At 37.3% G+C, this 23186-nt stretch overlaps 3 protein-coding genes across 3 annotated transcripts; all 3 read right to left on the reverse strand.

Annotated features, from left to right (window-relative positions):
- Positions 1-17: 17 nt before the first annotated feature.
- Positions 18-13989, reverse strand: LOC134816405 (uncharacterized). The gene is made up of 8 exons (XM_063825240.1): positions 13304-13989; positions 12952-13147; positions 12587-12723; positions 12250-12325; positions 11929-12041; positions 11590-11782; positions 1921-2112; positions 18-1805 (listed from the first exon to the last, which is right to left on the reverse strand). Exons 1-8 carry the CDS (start codon positions 13592-13594, stop codon positions 1459-1461), a joined length of 1545 nt encoding a protein of 514 aa, XP_063681310.1. The 5' UTR covers positions 13595-13989; the 3' UTR covers positions 18-1458.
- Positions 13990-14139: 150 nt separating this feature from the next.
- Positions 14140-16228, reverse strand: LOC134816407 (mitochondrial amidoxime reducing component 2-like). The gene has a single exon (XM_063825242.1). It carries the CDS (start codon positions 15196-15198, stop codon positions 14164-14166), a length of 1035 nt encoding a protein of 344 aa, XP_063681312.1. The 5' UTR covers positions 15199-16228; the 3' UTR covers positions 14140-14163.
- A 943-nt stretch (positions 16229-17171) lies between these two features.
- On the reverse strand, positions 17172-18197 carry LOC134816406 (mitochondrial amidoxime reducing component 2-like). The gene has a single exon (XM_063825241.1). It carries the CDS (start codon positions 18195-18197, stop codon positions 17172-17174), a length of 1026 nt encoding a protein of 341 aa, XP_063681311.1.
- Between the last annotated feature and the right edge of the window lie 4989 nt (positions 18198-23186).

Consider the following 23186-nt stretch of genomic DNA (forward strand, 5'->3'; position numbering starts at 1 on the left):
TATTTAGACATTTACACTTGATAGTTAACAGTTAATTACATTTACACTTGATTGAAACATATAGAAATATGGATACTTTACCATGCAGAGCAGACTCAAACTTAAAATTAGAAATATAGATCCGACTTACTATAATAAGTTTTGTACTTGAAATTCGTTTAGATATTTGTGAACATTTTATCAAATGAGAATCAAAGAAGCACATCATGTCATTATTAAAAGAATAAAAATTTAAACATTAAACAGAATATATAGTCAGATATTCTCAAAACAGAAATAATCAAGAAACCAGATTTTGCAGTGCTAACGAAACACATAGCTATTTTACTGTCAATAAATCTATTAACATCAGAATTGAACGTACCACAAAGGTGAAACAGAAAGTTAACCTGATACCAACGGAAGTAATCGTAAAAATGTTTTTAACCAGAACTTTGCAATAAATATTCACCCGCACTTGACTTTTAAAAACTTCGGATTTACAACAAATATAAAATATTTGACTGAGATAAAACTTAAAAGAAACAGAAATACAAACAACAATCTAACCTCTGAAATACCAGTCCTGAAACTCAATAACCCTTCGTTCTTACATACCTACAGTAGTACAGAGTAACAGTACTCAGTGCTCCAAACTATATTCACAAGGAGCCAGTAAACAATAATCAGCCAGTGAGTTAAATAAACAGTATAACACACCACAATACACTACAATAACCCAATGTTAGCAACTCTTTGTCTCACATCATTCACACTCATATCACACTTACCCTGGCTGTTCCTGCCGTAGAACTTCCACTCATACTGAGACGGGTCATAGTCCACACTAGCCCTGTCACTAGTGACATTAAACATCACCAACCCACTTGATGGTCCTAATGGTTTGACTGATATTATGGCGATGTGTAATTCCTCTTTGAAATCCAATTTCTGATTGAAAGTGTTGTTTATCTCCTCGAATTTTACTTCTACCAACGATGGAGGAATGGTAAGTGATCCGTTGGTTCGCTTTAGAATTTCTTTATCAGTCATGATGTCATCGATAAGAAGGTTAATATCGTCACTCATCTTTCTGTCAAGCTTTAATCCCATAATAGTCCCTTTTTCGTCTGGCACGACTCCAACAAAAATATCTCCTCCTTTGTGGTTCAACATTGAAATCAATTCTTTAGCTATCTCATTCTGTAGCGAGCATTGTTCGCATGCTGCACAAACGCACATTTCTCGCCCATGTAAATCTTGTAATTCCTCAGTTCCTCACCTTGACTGAACTTCTGTTTAAAGTCGGGTATTGCTCCTGGATTGTAAGGAGGTCGTACTCTGGGAGCTGAAGATACGAGTGGAAGTGACGAGCTATTATTGGGAGTCTCAGCTTTCTCTTCAGATATCTCATATCCCTTGAACACCTCCCTGGCAATGTCTACAAAATGTGCTTTAATCACTTCATCCTTTTGGTGTTCACTGAATATCTTCATAATGAGGCCCATCCCTGGGCCCTCTGCCAACTTTTGAACAACCTTCAAGTTCTTCCCCACTACAGTCATGTAAAACAACATAACAGGGCGCATCACGTCTGCACACTCCATATACTGGCCCACGTGCGCTGTGACAGGGTCGAGGAGTGCGCGGCCCGATCTGCCTGTCCGCAGCAGCGTTAGCTAGCACGTAGAGCACGTGTCGTGCAGTGTCTAGATCGTGAGAATTGTAGAGAAGAGAGAGGAGGAGAGTCTGGTGGGCGGGATTAGAGAACGCTGCTGTTGCAAAGGTCAAGTTCTGAGTTATTCTGTGGAGCACTTTTAGGCTTCCTGGGAGGGGGATTGTTTAAAACGGTTAAGAAATTTTAAAATATCTTTAATATAAATTCGCATTTTTGACTCACTAAGACATCTTTATTTAAAATTTGTGCGATTGGAAGCTAACCTAAAATGAGAGCTTTGTCGTTTGATTCCGTGGGGATAACATCAGCTAGTTTGCAAAGACAAGCGATATTGTAATCGTGACTTTTACCTAGCACCCTCCTTTTCTGGTAAATATCCTTCTTGGGCACGGTACAAGTCCATCCAAAGTCAATAGCGAGCACTTCGGCTGGTTCACCTCCTAATGCTGTGGATCCTGAGTGAATATTGCAATGTGTGAACAATTTTTGTTTACAAAATATGGCGAAAAAGTGACTGTTTTATTACAATTTGTTGTTTTGTTTTATTTTTCAGCAAATTGATAACGGCAATTATATTTATGCCAATTCGTGCCGTGCTGCATGTTATTCATAACATACACAAACAAACTTTGAGGATGAAAAACACCAATACTTTCTGGGAACATGACATAATATTATGAATGTTCAAAATTATCAAAAGTTAACAAAACAATCATTTCACTAAATCAGTTTTTAAAAAGAACACCTTCATTTGAACTTTTGAAAATACTTAGTATAACTAGTACCTACATTCGTAAAAAAACAAAACAACTTCAAAATTTCAGAGGAATCTCACAATCATTATTTAGAAATCTTCCATAACTTTTAATAACTAATAAGGTTTCATAATAATATGATAATGCTTCCATTGCTCCAGCAGCAATTTACTTAAATATTCAACATAATAGAACTACATCATAATATTATTATCACAATCTACATCGTCGTCGAAAGAACTAGCTCCTGATTCACCGTCTTTTCTTCTTTTTCTTCTTTTTTTTCTTTTTCCTTTTTATTTTGTTCGATTTATCGTCTTGTAGCTGTTTTTTTAGCGCCATAGTCTCGGAGGGATTTTGAGGGGTTTCGAATTCAATAATTCTACATACGTCACGACGCTGTTTTAACTCCTCTATAAGTTGTTCGTCATATTTACAAATATTCGTTGCATTATAATCACGCATGATCGCTGCTGAGTACACTCTGGCTCGTGAGATTCCACTGTAAAGATTTGGAATAATATTACTGAGTGTAAACTTATTCTCACTTTCATCAGGTGCGTATCTTATTGATGGTGTGCATGTGTGGATATAGATAATAGCTGGCCACTCTGCAGACGTAGAATTCGCATTCCACATCATCATAATCTCGTTATCTTTCTCATTCCACATACTTAATACGCTGGTTACAGTAATCTGTGTATGTTCATGTTGATCTATACCTGCATAGATTATCACTGCGATATCCTTGTTTTCAAGATAACTGTCAGGCCCTTTTACTTTCTCCAGCTCTTTAACAAGGATTTCTTTCCATGTAGCTGTATTATCATCGGTCAATAGGTAGATTACAGGTTTACTAGCACGGAGAAAATGACCTATATCCTGTTTTTGATTGCGGTTTACAGGGATATTCTCACTAATATCCATTATCTCATCGTGTTCTTTGATTATAGACAGCACAGAAGAAATCTCGTAAGCGTTCCTTAGATTAACAGATAAATCTAAGTTAGCGAAGCAACGTTTAAATTCTTCTCTATTGAGGTTGAATTTAAATGGATACTTTTGAAACTTAACGTTTGTATACGATTGAAGTTCGTCACAGAATACCCAAATACTAGTATTATTGGAATCACTTTTCTTCACAACATGAAATAATCCATCAGATATGATATTTTCACCCGCACAGCCAGCTAACCTTGCATAATTTAGATCAGAGCCTGTACGATTGACGAGAAGCTGATAATCGTCTACAAAAATGTAATCAAATTTCCGTAGAAAACTCTGTGTATCTTTAGCTAAACCTTTCCCGACAATTAGTAATACGATTTTACTAGTACAGACTGTCATTTGGTATGATAAAATACAGTCTACTACAAACTGATTATACTTGACAATATAATCCTTTTTGTGTTCGTTACTGTATTCGTACGTAATCATCTCGCACTTAACAGTATCATTTATATCGTTAAGTATTTCTAATTGACGCACCGCGGCGGGAAACCTTTTAGGCATCAACGATCCAGTTAGAATAACAAGTATTCTCTCCTCTGGAGGTGTGGTTAAAGCAAGATCTATAACTTTACCCAACATTACTATGGTTTTCCCTGAGCCAGCAGGGCCCTCCACCCAGAGAAACCTCTCATCACTTTGGAAAGCATCAAGTTGATCTTTTGTAAGACTGTTTATCTTTAAGTAGTCTTTAAAAAGTTGCGGCGCATCAACCATTTCAGGATTATAGGGATACTTCTTAATCTTTCCTTTCCATTTTCCCTTTTTTGGGTACTCCTCTGATTTTGCTTCATCGACTAGTTTTCGTGTTATTAACGCATATCTCAGTTTTTCATCTACATCTTTCAAACATTTAGGGAAGCTACAGCTATTGAAATCCCATTTATTTTCCAGGTTTATACACCACAATCCTAGAAGGCAGCAACGTGATCCGTCCATTACACTTACAGTTCCCAAAGAGCTCCTTTCTTCACAAGAGTCGACTATCGAAACCAAGTTCATGAGATCATTACTGAAAAGGATTGTTTCATCACAGAGATATGACTCGTCTACCTCATCCTTGGAAATATTCGGGAAGACTGTGAACTCGAATATCATGACAGAAGGTTCTATAGATTTGATGAAATCTTTCGTCCTTTTCCTTTGTGTGAGAGCGCTATCGCAACAACCCTTAAACTTAATATTGTCTTCGTTTGTTTGCTGCAGAGATAGTCCTTTAACTTCAAACACAGCCACATAATGATCTCCCATAACGACAAAGTCGCACTCTCCTTCAATTTCTCTCGCCTTTTTATGACACAGATGTTTTTCTGGTCCTTTCTTGCACTTTTTGGTGTTACAATGATGCTCTGGGAGAAATACAGAATATTGTTCGTGAGTATACTCTAACTGATGAACAACTAGATGATTTCCTTTTGTCTCCTCAAAATACCGATACAGTTCTACTTCTGCTACATAGCCGTCCTGATGTTTTTTTTCTTGTACATTAGCCCCCTCTAACGAATCTTTGGGAGTTTATCAAAAAACTTGGAATTGGGTATTGGAGGAATCATTATTGGACTTGAAAACTCATCTCCCCTCGAACAGTGTTTTTCCAGAATTTTCCTGCCGATGACATATTCAATTTTCTTCCGGAGTCAGACTTGAACTCATAACCTAATAAGGATTCGAAACTAAAACAAAAAACGATTATGAAAACACGAATTTGCCATTTTAGAACTTTGGATGAATCTAAATTGTTAAAAATTGCAAGTCAGCCGAAATGAGTTACATCTATTCTAGCCCAAGAGAGGTTTAAATTATACCAATTAATTAGAAGCAACAGGATGAGCCATTGTCAGTTTGTCACATACATTGTATGCTTATAAAAGGACGGTATCTGAACTTTTGAGGGCGCACAAAGGCAAAAAACTGCAAGATGAATATCAAAAATATGTAGCATTGCCATTGACATTCCATGGAACTACTGCACTGGTAAATTAGATGAAGAAAGGATGAAGAAACTTGGTCTTGCGAACTGAAATGAGGATTGAGGGTGATGTTTAATTGGGTGATAACTTAGCTTACTAGTTTACTAGCTTACTAGCTTACTAGCTTACTAGCTTGGGGGGGGGGGGGGGGGGGGGGGGGGGGGGGGAATATTCCTACTTTATCTTACTTTATTCTACGTTGGCCCCAAAAGTACTTGTAGATTAAGGTAGATAAAAGTATAATGTTCATCCATTTTCTTTTGCGAATTCTACTCTACCTTTATTCTACTTGCCCCCCCCCCCCCCCCCCCCCCCCCCCCCCCCCCCCCCCCCCCCCCCCCCCCCCCCCCCCCCCTAGCTTACTACTAGGTAAGTTAAAGTGAATTCAGCTCAAGTAGAATGCGATGGAAGTGGTGAATGAACTGAAACAATCTGGAATCGTAAAAGGATAATTAATACACACGCGGTAAACAAATATTTGCAGCCATTACAAAACTTTGAACTTATTTTAACTTCAAACGAATGTATCGCACAAACACAATTCAAAAGGGAGAGCCTTCAACATACAACACGAACGTGATGTACAAAAGTATATAAAAATAATTATTCCATATATAGGAAAAACATAACAAAACAATTTTGAAGCATCCATATTAATATAATGACATTTCTGCCGTTTTCTGACAAAAGTGCTTAAGTAACACAAGGTTCATTTTGTGCAAATTGACTTGAAAGATTTCAATTCTGTAATTGCTCTGGGCTAGCTGCTGTCAAATTTAGACTGCACCCACTATGTTTCTAAGGTGCTTTGTCGACTTTTGATACTAATGACAAGGTTTCATCTAGGCTCACTTTCATCATCCTAACTTCTCGGAAAGTGCCTCAAAATCAAAAATTATAGTTTGAATTTCATAGAAAAGTGCTAAAGTACAGCCACATCGGCAAAAACTCCACATGCACATTCTTATGAAAATTACCCGTTCAAACCATTGGTCATCGAAAATAAAACGAAAAATTAGCCTTAAACTGTTGTGATGAAACACGATGAGGACACGCTGAAATAAAAAATTTCGTTTTCTGAGAAAAGTGCATACACCAAACCTGTCCAACCCGAATGACCTCATAGGCAGTTCAGTGACCATCTAGCGCACCGTTTCCACATAAAACAAATCATTTTGAGAATACCCATTTTTGTAATCGAGCATTTCCTGGTTAGAGTGGAATTTTCGGAAAAACACAATTTGTTTCATGGAGAGGCTATAAGTTAATCATTTCTTGCGGTATCGGGTTGAAATTTTGCTGGCCGTTTATTCACATCTATTTCAAGGTGTGTGTAAAATCTTGATATCGTGTCTAAAAAGGCTGGTGTGTTATAAATTTGTAAAGTCAGAAAGCTAAAATTGTCCTTTTCAGGCTTATTTTAACAAAAAGTCAGTCAGGGAAGATCGGATTGATTTGATGCTTGACATCAAATTGTTCTCTGAATTCTGGCGCAGTTTTCGATGCCCTCAAAAATGTTTTTACTTATTTATCTTCAGATCTATTGGACCTCAAAGCCAAACAACAAGTTTGGGCACATTTTTCGTTTGAAAAATCAGTAAATATTAAAAACGAAAAATGTACCTAAATTTGTTGTTTGGCTTTGAGGTCCAATAGATCTGAAGATAAATGACTAAATGAGAAAAAACATTTTTGAGGGCATCGAAAACTGCGCCAGAATTCAGAGAACAATTTGATGTCAAGCATCAAATCAATCCGATCTTCCCTGACTGACTTTTTGTTAAAATAAGCCTGAAAAGGACAATTTTAGCTTTCTGACTTTAAAAATTTATAACACACCAGCCTTTTTAGACACGATATCAAGATTTTACACACACCTTGAAATAGATGTGAATAAACGGCCAGCAAAATTTCAACCCGATACAGCAAGAAATGATTAACTTATAGCCTCTCCATGAAACAAATTGTGTTTTTCCGAAAATTCCACTCTAACCAGGAAATGCTCGATTACAAAAATGGGTATTCTCAAAATAAATTTTTCTGATGTGGAAACGGTGCGCTAGATGGTAACTGAACTGCCTATGAGGTCATTTGGGCTGGACGGCACTAACCACTGTTTTGGTGTATGCCCCCTAAAGTGCACCAACATTAGTGGGAACTTTATCTGCGATCATTCAGACGTAAAATTTTACGACAAATTGATTGGTGACGGTTTAAGAACACCAAAACACTCCCTTCTCCCAAGCGGATTAAAAAATAGTGGCAACGAGCGGGAATAAACGTTGCAATTCCTTATAAAATTTTGTTTTCGAATCGGAATTACTAGCTTACTACTAGGTTACAAGTTAAATTGAATTCAAGTAGGATGCGATGGAAGTGGTGAATGAACTAAAACAATATGGAATCGTAAAAGGATAATTAATACACACGTGGTAAACAAATATAGTTAAAAATATTTGCAGCCGTTACAAAACAAAACAAAAACAACAACTAGCCCCACAACGAAGCACAAGACGTAATGTAATAGATATCTGAGTACTAATGATATAATGATGTAATGTAAATACACCGGAGGGTATGTGAGTATATATTATTTTATGAGTAATATGATGAACATTGAGCATCGTTATAAGCTTAGAAGTTCGAATATTTAATATTTATGCATGTGTCTGATAACGGATAAAACCTTTTATAGTTTCCAGCTACTCCAGATTCCTTTATGTGGCTATAACATTACCGGCAATAGGATTAACGGTTTTTGAAAGATAAATCCGACGACTGTACTGCCGTTTTCTGACAAAAGTGCTTAAAGTAACACAAGGTTCATTTTGTGCAAATTGACTTAAAGATTTCAATTCTGTAATTGCTCTGGGCTAACTGCTGTCAAATTTAAACTGCACCCACTATGTTTCTAAAATGCTTTGTCGACTTTTGAAGTTTTGAGACAAGGTTTCATCATCCTAACTTCTCGGAAAGTGCCTCAAAATCACAAATTATAATTTGAATTTCTTAGAAAAGTGCTTAAGTATAATAACAGCCACATCGGCAAAAACTCCACGTTCTGATGAAAATGACCCGTTCAAACCATTGGTCATCGAAAACTCGAAAATAAGACGAAGAATTAGCCTTAAACTGTTGTGATGAAACACTAGTTGTAATATTGGGAGACGCTGAAATAAAAAATTTTAAAATTTCGTTTTCTGAGAAAAGTACTTAAGTGCACCAACATTAGTGGGAACTTTATCTGCGATCATTCTGAACTAAAATTTTACGACAAATTGATTGGTGATGGTTTAAGAACACAAAAACACTCCCTTCTCCCCAGCGGATTAAAAAATAGTGGCAACGAGCGGGAATAAAACGTTGCAATTCCTTATATAAATTTGTTTTCAAATCGGAATTCTACCAGTATTTTGACGCTTGTTTTGACGAAGAGTCGATTGGTGATAGTACGGGATAATAATAACTTAATAAATAAGTTTCTTTCTTTAGATATTAAATTAAGAACTAAATTAAGGCCAAGGTTTTGCGAATTATCTATATTATATTTTAAACTTGACGAATTCCCCCCGGCCCCGGCAACGGGGACAAAACACTGAAAATTTACCTAAAAATGACCCTCTGGCGTGACCAATTTCAGCTCGCAAATGGAGTTGAAACATCGCTATTTTTAGCAGAATTGTAAAAAAAGGATTATAGGAATAGCCTATAGCATTCTTAGAATTTTGATTAAGGCTTAATATTTTCTATAATTAACGTCGGAAGTGAGGTAAAATAAACGTTAGAATAATGGCGTTATTTTAGCAAAGGTAAACAGCGTCGTTGCTTAGCAACATCAAGAGATTGCACGTGCACGAGCTAGAACAGATTAGCGCGTTGTCACTTGTCATGCTCTATGATACGTCATAACTAGCTCACATTACAATTTACGCTATGACTATCCATAACTTTGGCTGTGATTAATGTTTTTTGATGCAGTAAAAGTATCGATTAGGGAAAACTTAAATAAAACCTTTATCGTTATCGGCAAATAAAAATCCATACGCCGAGCTAGATCGTAGATAGATAGATGATAACAAGAAACTATAACATAACTGATTTTAAATTTCCTTGAATAAAGCGTTCAGCTAGCGGATGTACAGGTTTGAGGAAGCCTATGAGCTAGGCAAGCGGATAACTAAAACTTAGTGTTTACCATGTTATAAGGCACAACACTCATTCTCGAAAAAAGCTTTAAAATCGTACAAGAAAAATGTATTGTCAGGAACAGGTTGTAATAATACGGAATATTGAATCCGTCCCTTTGATCACGAATCAATACGAACAAAAAGGTAGATTGAAAACAGCGTGAATATGAGGTATATAAGATGAGCTATAGAAATGAATAGATATGTTTCGCTCTATAGCTTGTTGAGTATTACATGCGATGAGCTATTCTTACTTTATATCGCAAGATCCAATCATGTCCTAACATTCCCTACTCAAAGTCAATATCCCATTCACTATAATTGATAAGCTAAGGTACACGAAACGTGTGTGAACAATGTTGCGTTATCCAGCTATTGTCGTACGGAGTACCTACAGCTTTACACGTCACGAGGCACACTGTTCCTACTCAAGTATTGTATCCTACAAATCTTCTCTCCAGATACTATTTATTCAGGCAATACTACCGAGAATATATCTATTTATATTTAAAACTTAACGAAAAAATCGGGGCTCATAAGTCTACAAAGTTTTAAAACTATATCTTTCTTTTTATCGCTTGCTAATCCCGTGTGATTGATTTTGTGATTGATTTTGTGGGAAAGCTATGATTATACCTAACCGGATCAATCTCTCTTCTTTCTGCCGCAGAAATGGAGCAGAACAGAAGGAAACCTCGTTCTGCTCTGATTTCCATTCCATTTGGACCGAGCCACGCTGAAACCTGATAACCTCCACCTTCTCGAGCAGTGGTCTTTCTGTTTTGCAGCGGTTGCTTGTCCAATATGACCTTATAGGCCAAAAATGAAAGTCCGAACAGGCCATAGAAACAGCGGTACCCACCTTTTCCACTGCACCACCAAAGTCCTCAAGTCATAATTGATGATTATGTAGCTGTCCGCACTGTTTGATGAACAGTTCCACTTTATGGTGGAACGAGTCAGCGCTTATGAACGTATGGCCTGGCTCCAGATATTTCACGGTTATCGTGTCAAGCCCGAGGTCAGGGCTGTTTATGGCGAACATAACGCAGTGAAAAGCGTCCAGCATTTGTTCTGAGCGGAACAATTGTCTGCCCACAGAATTTTTTCCCGGCTTTCACCATTTCTTCCTTCAGCATAATACCTTATAGCTTTGACCCAGGTTGAAGATACGTTCTCATCTTTCCTCCCAGCAATAGCAATTTGCTTCATTTTAGGTCAGACAAGCTAAAAATCTGCAGTCTCAACTGATTAGAGAATACAAATTTTAAAGCAAATTAATCAGAATCAACATTTAATTATAAAAGTATATGGCACTTAAGCACTTTTGTGAGAAAACGAGCTCGTTTTCACAAAAGTGCTTAAGTGCAATAAATTGTTTTTTCCAGGTCAAAGGACCCACGATCACCAAATTGCCGTCACTAGGCCAGTTTTGGACGTAGAAAACAATGACACCATTTTTTGTATTTTAGGGGGTTCCAAAAAGGGGGTTTCGGGGGGTCGGCGAATGTATCCAATGGTCCTCAGGGATAGTTCTTGACCCAAAAACAAAAGTTAGACCAAAAAACCCGAAATTTCCAAAATGTTACTTAAGCACTTTTGTCAGAAAACGGCAGTGTACAGGTTGTTATCATCGGAGGGAACGTGAACAGCAAAATAAGTTTAATTTGATATGTAATGATCGAAATTGTAACATTAAAGTCGCAGAGAAGTTTTGCCAAAATAAACTAAACTTTTACAATCAATTAATGATAGTTGAGTGTTGTCACGGCCACGGGTCTTAACAGTTTTGCTTACTTACTCCACTGTGTTTAGTGTTCAGAATTTTCGATTATTCCGTAAATACGACCTAGGGAAACTACTCTTTTCAAAGGTAAAGGTAACTGTGCGAAGTTTCAACGTAACTACATCATATTCATGATGTCTGAAATTATTTGTCATACAGTAGTATTAAAAGCATTAAAACTCTTACAAAATAATAAATTACTATGATTAACAATAAAACTGCTCACCCTCAAGAATCCTAGCTCTGAAAGTGAACCCAGTCACCGAGAGTCTCACTATTACATCCTCGTCTGTGTAATCGCTTGGCAGGGGCATCAGCTCAAAGCTGGGCTTGTTCAACTCTTGTTGGATCTTGTCTAACGTGCCCCAGTCCTCTTCAAACTGTATCCACACATATTGTGGTGATATCACCTGGCTTATCTGATGGAACATTGAGATATTATCACCTAAATTGTCTGATAGAACATCGAAACTTGATATTTTGTCGAATCTGGAATGTAATTTTTCGTAAAATATAAGAATGTACGCAATGTTGCAGAATGTATTTTTAAACACAGTCCTCTCACCCGGCAAGTGTCTAAGATAGCATCAGTGTGTAGTGAGTCTGGACTGTAAGATCTAAAGTGCGGAACTGAGCAGATGTTGTGAGAAAACAGCAGTTCTGATACCAGCATGTTACCTGAAATTAGAGACAAGATGCAACTAGACTGGAGAAATGTTACATGAAACACGACTTATATTGAGAAATAAACCAGGATTCCAGGAAAAGCTAAGGTTCCAGGAAAAGCTAGGATTCCAGGAAAAGCTAGGAATCGGGCAGTTCTGAGACGTAACCAGTTAACTTCATGTCTACAAGATAAGAGCAAAGAACAGTGTAGCCTTTTTACCATGTTCAGTAGTCAGCACCACCTCAAGTAACTCCCCGTATCTCGTCTTTTTATTCGATATCTTCTTTCTCAGCATCTGAGCGTAATATACTGTGTTATTCAACATGTAGAAACATTCACAGAACATATAAAAACAGGAACTTTAATGAACTAATTTAGGGAAAATAGTATTGCCTCGTTTTTTGATGAGTTTTAAATGAAGCCTTTAGAAATAAGTTTAAATAATACTAGAAGCGGGAAGAAGTACAACCCTGATAAAATTGTTCTACTTTTAAATATAAATAAATGTAAAAAGGGGTTAAAATTAACCCTCCCCCAGCCTTCCTCTGTTTCATACCCCGAATGTGTTCCCAGAAAGGTGCTGGTGAGCAGTTGCAGTTTGTTGTTTGGACCAGGTGGTGGTCAGGTTGTCAAGGCAACAGTACACGTGCTTGTTCTTAGCGTCCACTAGATCCAACAGTCTGCTTAGTTCCTCTGAAAAAACTCTCGTTTTAGATGAGATCTGTGAGCGGGTATTTCCTTCAACTTGTCATCATAATTTATTGCCCAATTAGACAAATTTATCGCCGCAATCATTCTAGAACTTAGGAAGTCAGTGCTTGCTTTTTACGTTAAAAGTTAAATCATAAAACGCATTTCGGTCAAGATCTCAGCAATGTGTTATGAATAGGTAAAACTGATATAACTATAAGTATAACACACCGGTATGGATGATATTGAGACTAAGAAACATCACAGTATCATGCTCCAGTACCATATCCAGGATACGGAGACACACCACATGGAGCTGGAACTTAAGAGAGCCGGAGTTCCTGACATAGGTCAGTGTGTGCCCGTCATCTGACCTAGTGTAGTTCCACACCGCCTTCAGTAGGTCGCAGAATTCTCTTGTTAACAACTGGGGAGGGGAGGGGTTACGTTTCTAAATGACATTATTTTGAAATTATAATCTTTAATTTTGTAATAAAACCTCATTGAGGATAAAGTGAAAGTACGCGGTAATACGCACACGTACAATGTACATTGTAATTTAAGATAATCAGCAGAAACATACCTCACGAATAACGTCAGGTCTCTTCATAAACTCTAACAAACCCCTCAATATCTCGAGCCGAGTTCGAGCATTAGGCCGGACAATCAACAACTTCTTGGAGTACTCTCGGAGTGCGTGGAGCATGTTACCTTCGGTACATGAAGCAAAGCAATCAGTCAGCATCATATTGATAGAATGTAGTACGTAGTATAGAACACAAAGCAGAATAATGGAGGGCAGTATTAAATTTTGAGAAAGAGATTGAAAACCACTGCCTGAAATCAACCAGGTCCCTAGCCTATGGTTACACATACTGGCATCACGTGACTACAAGAAACTATATATCAGATCCAGGAACACTGTCACAATCCCATGGTAACAGTACGGTTACCATAGCAACACGCTTCCAGGGATACTAGACCCTTGTTTATTATGTAAGTGATAGCTGGAGCATTAAGTGGCAGTTTAAATTACAAGGTGAAGCTTTCAGGTTAACACTTTTTACATCGTTTGGTTTTAAATTAAAATTTCAATGAAATAATAGGAAACTTAATATCAATAATACGCCAGAGTTTATTGTAAAATGATGATTGATCACATTCAATTATATGATACATCTGTAAGTCTGATACATAAAATATTGTACTGTTTAATAAAGAGTAAAATAGTAGTAACTATTCTGCGATATACATGATAACTTTATGAGGGTCGATCTATGTTTTAAAACTATTCCCATAAAAATAATAAAAAATCAATTTAGAATCGTTTTTAGTCTGTCACACCCAATTCAGTCCTCTCACCTTCAGCTAGCTTTCACAATAAGAGGACGAGAGGTCCTTATTATATTATATTAACAATTACTCTGTTTGCACAAAAGACAGTCACCCCAAAATAAATTCGTCGGATAAAACATACGGTCCAGTTAGTTCACGATCAACAGACTTCAGCACCACAATCTCATCTCCAACCTTCACCTTACCTGGTCGCAACACCTTCCAGTAACTTCCAAAACAAGCCCTGTTTCGTGTATCCCTGAACGGTCCATGTTTAAAGACAGTGTCATACACCTTGGTGTCCATTTCACCTTTAAAAGCATTGATAACCCCACATCTAGGACTCATGAACGTTTGCTCCAACTCCAGCTGATCCCCAATTCTGACAACTTTCCAGAGGTTCTCTGCCCCAGCCTCACATCCAGTAACCACCACACTCGGTCTGAACCTTTCCATTTCCACTGCAGTACCTGCCTCCGCGTTCATCCTGTCCAACGTGCTCACGGAAGTTATAAGAACAGGAGGTATTGCTGCTGGTTTCTTATTTGGTGCTCTGTACACAGGGAAGTTGTGTTCACCTGATAGTTTTCTATCTGGTACATAGAGTAGGGTTACTGGTTGTCCACCAAGAACAGCAGTCATCCAATTGCCAGCCTCCTCACCAGCGTTTATATACTCCCTGTCATCGGAGAGCAGATCATCATTGAACTTCAACCCAAAGATTCGTTCTCCAGACACAATTTCACGCAGGCACAAGATCAAATCATCGTGTCCTTGACAGGAGATGCACATCTTCTCACAAGAGGGATCAGTAAAGGTGCATGATATGCTGGTTAACTTGCTTCCCAGCTTTGTATTCCCATAAAGCCGAGCTATTTCAGGGTTTTTAACATACACAGCCAGACGTTTGTTGTGCTTGAGGCCGACTGTTGTAACGTCCCATGATTCTACGGATAGCATCTTTGTTGTTCTGATCGGAGCAACATTTACTTTACTGACGATACCAACAATTTCTTGTTTGTCATGATGGAGGTATCTCTGCACTGTTTCGATGACTGCCAAGGTACCATTCATTGCCACGATAGGAATGAAAAGCAATGATTTAATATGATTTTCAAGAAACTGGATCGTAGTTTCTGTCATGTTGTACACAGAGTTTCTGGAAACAAAGAATTGGTATGTTGTAGAACAATTATTGTTATTGTTGAACAATTATTGTTATTGTTGAACAATTGAGGTCAAAATGAAAAGTTTTTATTGTTGGACAATTCTAATTGTTGATCAATAGTACTGTAGCTATTCTGGACCGCTTCAATGGGCAACCAGGTTGGATGGGATCAATAGTTTGTTCTGAAGCTATTGAAACTGAATGATTGGTATTTTTATGAACATAGTTGTTTTCAGAGAATTGGGTTCAAGTTCAAAGAAAATCCTGGACCACTTCAATGGGCAACCAGGTTGGATGGGATCAATAGTTTGTTCTGAAGCTATTGAAACTGAATGATTGGTATTTTTATGAACATAGTTGTTTTCAGAGAATTGGGTTCAAGTTCAAAGAAAATCCTGGACCACTTCAATGGGCAACCAGGTTGGATGGGATCAATAGTTTGTTCTGAAGCTATTGAAACTGAATGATTGGTATTTTTATGAACGTAGTTGTTTTCAGAGAATTGGGTTCAAGTTCAAAGAAAATCCTGAACCACTTCAATGGGCAACCAGGTAGGATGGGATTAATCATCAATAGTTTGTTCTGAAGCTATTGAAACTGAATGATTGGTATTTTTATGAACATAGTTGTTTTCAGAGAATTGGGTTCAAGTTCAAAGAAAATCCTGAACCACTTCAATGGGCAACCAGGTAGGATGGGATTAATCATCAATAGTTTGTTCTGAAGCTATTGAAACTGAATGATTGGTATTTTTATGAACATAGTTGTTTTCAGAGAATTGGGTTCAAGTTCAAAGAAAATACTGAATCACTTCAATGGGCAACCAGGTAGGATGGGAATCAATGAGGTTTAACTGAATAGGTCAAGTAACAGTAATAGAACATTCAATTTACGGTAAAATGTAACCGTTCAAATTGAAAACCTTTTTCAATTTCGAATGAGTACGATATAGAAAGCAAATATTTCATCACAGCTTTATCTCCGTTTTCTCTTTTGTTAATCTCTGAACTCTATTATTATTGTTCTAGCTCCATATGAACAGGGGGAACTTTAGTGCATGCCCTTCCTAAATTCCTAGGATTTCAATGAAACCCTTCTCCCTGTGTAAAAAGCTTGGGTGATGAAAATAGAACGGCCAAAAATCTTTCCCAGAGGGAATTCTAATATTGGGACCGATATCCAGCTGAGTAAGGTTAAAACTTCAAACTCGACTGGGGGAATCTGGTACTAAACTCTCATGAGATACTGAAGAGTATTGTTGTCGAATGTCGTTGTGCTATTGCAGTTTTAATAGCAAAATTTTCTATTAAAACTGAATGATGGTTCAAGTTCAAAGTAAATTCCAGACCACTTCAATGGGTAACCGGTTGGATGGGATTCAATGAGGTTTTAAAATAGTTGAGTAAAAGCAAATTTAGAACAATCCACTTACAGTAAAATGTAACCTCTCAAAGTGATTCTCACTTTTATTTTCTTTACTGAACAAATCGAGTAAGTATATAGAAATCAGATGTTTCATAGTGCTTTATACCTGTTTTATTTCACAGCAATCTCTGATGATATGATGTTTATCATATTCTACCTCTCAAATGCTTAGGGAAGTATGAGCATCCCTCCTGCTCCTAATGCCAGCCTTTCCTGTCAGTTTGTTTAATTGATTATTTGTTTAATTGAGTTATTTTCACTCTGGGAAAGTTCCCATAGCCGAGGATCATATTGGCTAATGATCCAGTAGTATAGTCAACTACCTTTCCCAAACTGACACCCATCTCCTGACGAGGCAGGGGAGTGTCATTGATCCATTGTTAACTACGTCAGGTGATAGCAGTGGTGGAAATAGTAAGGTCCCCCCTGGCAAGCCAAAAGGGTACGACCCCCTAATATGATCCCCAGATTGATAATTATAAATAGGTATCAGATATAAGTCTTACAGATATAATGCATCATTTTATCCCACTACAAACTGATCTGTCAGGCTGTACGGGCCAGTTATGTTGCTCTCTAAGGACTTCAATAGCATGACTTTATCTCCAACATGAACATCCCCTGGTCTAAGAACCTTCCAATAGCTTCCAAAACAGGGTCTGTTCCGCATGTCCCTAAAAGGTCCTTGCTTGTATATTGTATCATATACCTTTGGGTTCAGTTTCCCATCTAATGCGTTTACCACACCACATCGTGGGTTCATGAAGGTTTGCTCCAACTCTAACTGGTCCCCAATTTTTATGACTTTCCAAAACCCCTCCGCACCTGGTGTGTTGCCTTTTACCACCACATTTGGTCGGAGTCTTGCCATCTCAACTTTGGCACCTGATTTTTCATTCATTTCTTCCAATGTGGTGATTGATGTTATATGAACAGGTGGTACAGGAGCTGGTCTTTTATCAGGTGAAGATCCATAGATAGGGTAATTTACTTCACCTGACAATTTTGTCTCAGGCACATAAAGCATTGTAGCGGGTATCCCCAGAACATTGCTAATCCAATTATCTGCTTCATCTCCAAGCTTTTGATATTCTTTGCTATCATTGGGCGTGTCTTTGAACCTTATTCCAAATATTCGCTCTCCAGACAGAACTTCTTGAAAGGAAATCAACAAATCAGGGTGTCCATCAAGTGATAGGCATAGCTCATCATCATTGCCACTAGCAAATTGGCAATTTATTGCAGACAATTTACAACCTGGCTCTACATTACTAGATAACTTGGTAACTTGAGGATATAACTGATAGACAGCTATGCGTTTGTTGTGCTTCGGTCCTGACACCAAGATATTCCAACTGTCTAATGGAATCATCTTAGCTGACCGTAATGGGCCCAAGAACAATTCAGAAACAACACCCACATTCTCTTCTTTATCGAAATAATAGAACCTTTGCAAAGTTTCTATCAATGCTAGGGTTCCATTCATTGTCAAGAAGGGTACCATTATAAGTGATTTATAATGGTCTTGTAAGAACTGTCTAACATTCATACCTAGATCACTGCACCTGTTATAGAAGTTACATTAACTATGATATTTGCTATGGCTTTACTGTTAATCAGAGGACACAAGTGCTATACTATTAAGTTCATAATTAAGATAGGTTTACCTACCTTGAATTTGAATATTTGTTATTATTAATCAGTTTTAATGTACAATATCACTCCATGAGGAAGCCATCAACAGTTATATTTAGCCAATATAATATATCACTACTGTAATAACGACGATTTAGCCTCCCGGCATCAATAATGCTACAGTAACACAAAATCAATTTATTTTTATACTGGCATTATCAAAAACATTTAAAAATAATTCCTACATATTTGTAAATAGTTGTAATTGTTATTCACTCAAATTACTTTAGTTTTTTATTTGAAAATTCAATTAATCATTATATATATAAATCAAGCGTTACATTTCAGCCATGCAAAATTACAATGACATATTTTGATATACTAAATGATAAATGGTACTGCAATATAAGTTGCTTAATGTTTGGCCGGATGACAACTAACGAGAAAAATAAACTTGATTATATAATAATTAATTCGGCTGAACCAACACATAGCAAGAGCCACATTAACGTTGGGGCCGTCTACCAAATTTGAATGACAAACATTAACAAGAAATCAAACATATCATAAATAATTATAAGGATTTTGTTCATTACAATTCCGTCACAACTGATAAAGAAAAAAGAAAAGGACAAGCTGATAGGAAATTGGACGGACAGAATTGTAACCAACAAAAACAAATTTCTGAGACTCATAAGACTGATGAGCTAATCTGGCCAGACTGTATCGGCAGCCCAGAGGTACTTGATCAGTTTGGCCTTAAAAGTAGAAATCTGCTCTGACTGCCGGATACATACTGGTAGACTATTCCATTTCAGCATAGATCTATGAAAAAAGCTATTTCGGAAGGCATCCGAGCAGGGCACAGTGGTACTCATGTAAGTTGAAGTATCCGACATATCAATTATTTGAGCATTGTGCCTAGTGTATCGGGTGCCCTCTGGACGGCATAGGACTATATATGCAGGGAGCGAAACTGGAATTATGCTATTCACTATTTTATAGAAGGTCATAAGATCGTTATAAATAAACTTCTGTTTAACAGGGAGAATATTTAGTTTCTTTTGCTCTGTAGCAAGTTTATCGTCATTATAACTGGAGTAAGGTTCACCATTGATCCATTTAATAGCCCTCTTTTGGATAGCAACAAACTGTTGAAGATGAGTTGCAGATTGAGGGGACCATATGACAGAACAATGTTCAAATATAGACCTAATTAACGCTAAATAGAACGATCTTTTCTGCCTTTTATCAGTAGTGAAATGACATGTTCTCTTAAGTAGTCCAAGTCTAGAGGTAGCTTTGCACAACATTGTGCACCCCAATTAAACCTGGAGTTTATTGCGACTCCTAAATCTGACTGAGACGGCACAAAGTCAATATCACTTCCAGAAAGTTTATAAAAGAAGGTATTGAATGGCAAGTTATCCAGCACGTTTCTTTGCAGGGACACAGAGAGGGCTTTGCACTTTTGTGGGTGGAACTTCATTCGATTTCTCACTGACCAATCATATAATCTGTTGATGTCATTTTGGATTATGTGATGGTCAGGGTAACCAAGGATCTCCCTCCAAATTTTAGTGTCATCTGCATAAAGGGCGATATTGGTGCCTTCAGAGACACAGGAGAACATGTCATTTATAAATATTACAAACAATAAAGGGCCAAGTATAGAACCTTGAGGGACACCAGACCGAACTGGTAGAGAAGAAGACGTTTCGCCTCCTATCACTACTTGTTGTTGTCGCCCCTCAAGATAGGACTTAATAAATTTAAGCATTAGTCCATCGACATTAAAAATATTCTTTAATTTACTTAAAATGAGGTCATGCGAAACGCTATCAAAAGCTTTCGCAAAATCAAAATATATTATATCAGTCCTGGACCTGTCATTCAATGCAAGTGCAAGATTGTCCGTGAAAGGTATCATTTGGGTTGTGCATGAACGTTCATTAACAAAACCGTGTTGTCGGTCATCCAACAGATCAGAACATGCAGCGTATAATGCAGTCTTTATGCACCTTTCAAAGACTTTCATTACAAGAGATGTTAACGAGATAGGCCCGTAGTTCTCAACCGAAGACTTATCGCCCTTTTTGTGCACTGGTACTACAAGTGCCAGTTTTCAATCAGGGGGTATGCATCCGCTCGAGAAAGACAGGTTAAATAAAACACTAAGTGGGTATGCAAGGCTTTGGGCACAGTTTTTGAGGACTCTCCCATGAATCCCATCAGGGCCAGGGGCCTTGTTAGGATTTAACTTTTTAAGAATCAACAGAACATCTTCTCTGCTAAACACAAGACTTGAAAAACAATCATCACGAAAATCTATGTCAATGTCATAATCGCTCTCTTGAGAAAACTGCTCATAAAAATATTCGTTAAAAAGGGCAGCTTGATCAGATGGATTGTTTCGAAAGCGATTATGATATTTGACAGTTTCAGGGATCCTGGTTGACTTTGATTTAGATTTAACATAGGTCCAGAATTTCTTGGAGATAAGAGCATCATCGGAGTCATCCTCAACACTGAGTCTCATTCTTTCGTCCATCAAATTTTTAAATTTTGTGCGAAATGCACGAAACTTTTGTTTATGAGACTCAGAGTTGCTCCCCTTATGCCTTATTCTCCATTTCTCCTTATTTCGTAGGAGACGATCACATTCGGAGTCATACCATGGGGGCTGGAACTGAGACTTAATGGTCTTTTTAGGGATCCATCGGTCACAGGCTGCACCGAGAACTCCTCTGAATCGACTCCAGGCAAGATAAGGATCATTACACTCAAATATACTATCCCAATCGATGCTAAATAACTCAGAATTCAGGCCCCTAAAATTACCTTTACTATAATTAAAGATCTTTCTTTTAGGCTGCTTAATATACTTGGTCTTAATATCAATGTCAAATGTGATACAAAAGTGGTCGGACATACACATTTCGTTTTGATCTAAAACTTTAACATTCTTAATAAGGTTTTGAATGTTAGTGAACACAAGATCTAAGGTGTTGCCTGACTTGTGAGTAGGGGAGCTAATAAGTTGTGTATGTCCGAGGTCATCAGTGAGAAAATTTACAAAGCTAGAATGTAGCTGGCAAGATGACTGACCATCTGGCCAGGAAATCGAAGCCAAATTAAAGTCACCTACCAGAATGTGCCTTTGCAATTTTCTGGCAGATGCTAAAGTAACAAAATGTTTCTTGAAAGATTCAAAATTATCTAAGCCAAGCGTTCCTACTCTATAAAATGTTGATATACAAAAGTTTCTTCCACACTGAGTCTTAATTATGATGGATAATAATTCAGCTTGAACACTAACTTTAGAGAACTTTAGACTCGAGATATCAATGTCTGTTCTATGGGCAATCAGAACACCACCTTCGTTTTTTCTGAATTTCTTGGGCTGGGTTGCATCCACTGGATGCGATCTTAAGGATCGGTCAAGCCTAAATACTTTGTATTTGTCAGGGAGCACCTCATTACTGAGAATGGAATTTTTCAGCCATGTCTCGTTTAGAATAATGATATGAGGCTTATGTTTGTAGATATAACCATGGAATTCATGTATCTTGGTCATATTTAGTGGTGGTGTTCCTGATGCTAAATTGCGTGTATTTAGGAAACCATGGACATTATTGTAAACAACGGATAAATTTGGTCCAGGGTTCAGTAAGGAACAATTACAAATTACTATCAGGGAAATATTAAGGAGAGATAGAAAAACCAGACCACACCTAGACATGACCCCAAGCCAGCTGCTGGTTATACTGAAAAGTAACTTAACAGTCTGTTTCGGTGACATGGTAGGTGACAGTTCGGTTTTTGTGGTAGATAGCAATTTGACAGAAATTGCAGCTAAGGCTGTCCCAATGCCCCCCTCCCCCCTATACACAAGTTTAAAGTGTCTGAGAAAATGGTACAAAATATTACTATAAAGTAAAGATTTATGGATGACCTCAAACATGGTACAGAGTGTATTTTAGGTTGTAGGGGAGCACCAGGGAGTATATTAGCATCGATAGTCAAAGAAAATATATACAAAATAACATAAAAATAAAATATACCCAATAGAGCACATAACATATGACGAGACAGAAGACAGGACAACAAATTTTCCCCGTTACCTCTATTACTTTTACTGATGATAACATACCTAGAAAACATACCAGTTGCAACACGGTGTTGTTGAGCCGATATTCCCATGGAACTTTAAAGTATATTATCAACAGAATTGTGTCTCGCCGTTGTGTTTTGTTAGGTATTGTGCTATAATATGAAGTAACATACATTATGCTATCACTTCGTTTGAATACATATAAATAACATCCAAATGATCAGATCCAATAGGATACTGATGCAGACAATGAAAAATTTAAATATTGAATTGAATTACCACATCAGTATCCCAATGGATTAAACCACTTTGAGTGTATGATTCTGAGATAGAACTTTGCCAACACTGGCAACCCAGCTTTGGGGCTGGGATGAATATCATAAAAGCCCCTATTGTCACATTTAGGAAATAGTAAAACAAATTTTTTAGTAAAACAAATTTAAATTTTGGTATTTATTAATAACAATCAAAACATATCATATCATAAAAATAAAGCCGCGCGTTGGTTGACTGCCTCAGTATGGTGAATAATTTAAGCTTGAAGGTGCCCTGCGCATTTACAGAACATTATGCGGCGATCACATGATCACGAGGACCTGTGAGCGCCAAATTTAATTTAAACTTTCTAGAAATCGTACATCACTACGAGTTACTCATGCTTTTGAATTATAGGAGTGCGGATTGTCAGGTATTTCATTCATTCATACTTAATCGGTTTAAAGCTGTATATTTAGAGCTCACTATTGTTTGAACTATGAAAGCAGAACGTAAATAATGGACAATATACCG

The sequence above is a fragment of the Bolinopsis microptera genome, chromosome 6 (genome assembly GCF_026151205.1).
Source record: "Bolinopsis microptera isolate Bmic1 chromosome 6, MBARI_Bmic_1.0, whole genome shotgun sequence".
In the NCBI taxonomy this organism is placed as follows: Eukaryota; Metazoa; Ctenophora; class Tentaculata; order Lobata; family Bolinopsidae; genus Bolinopsis; species Bolinopsis microptera.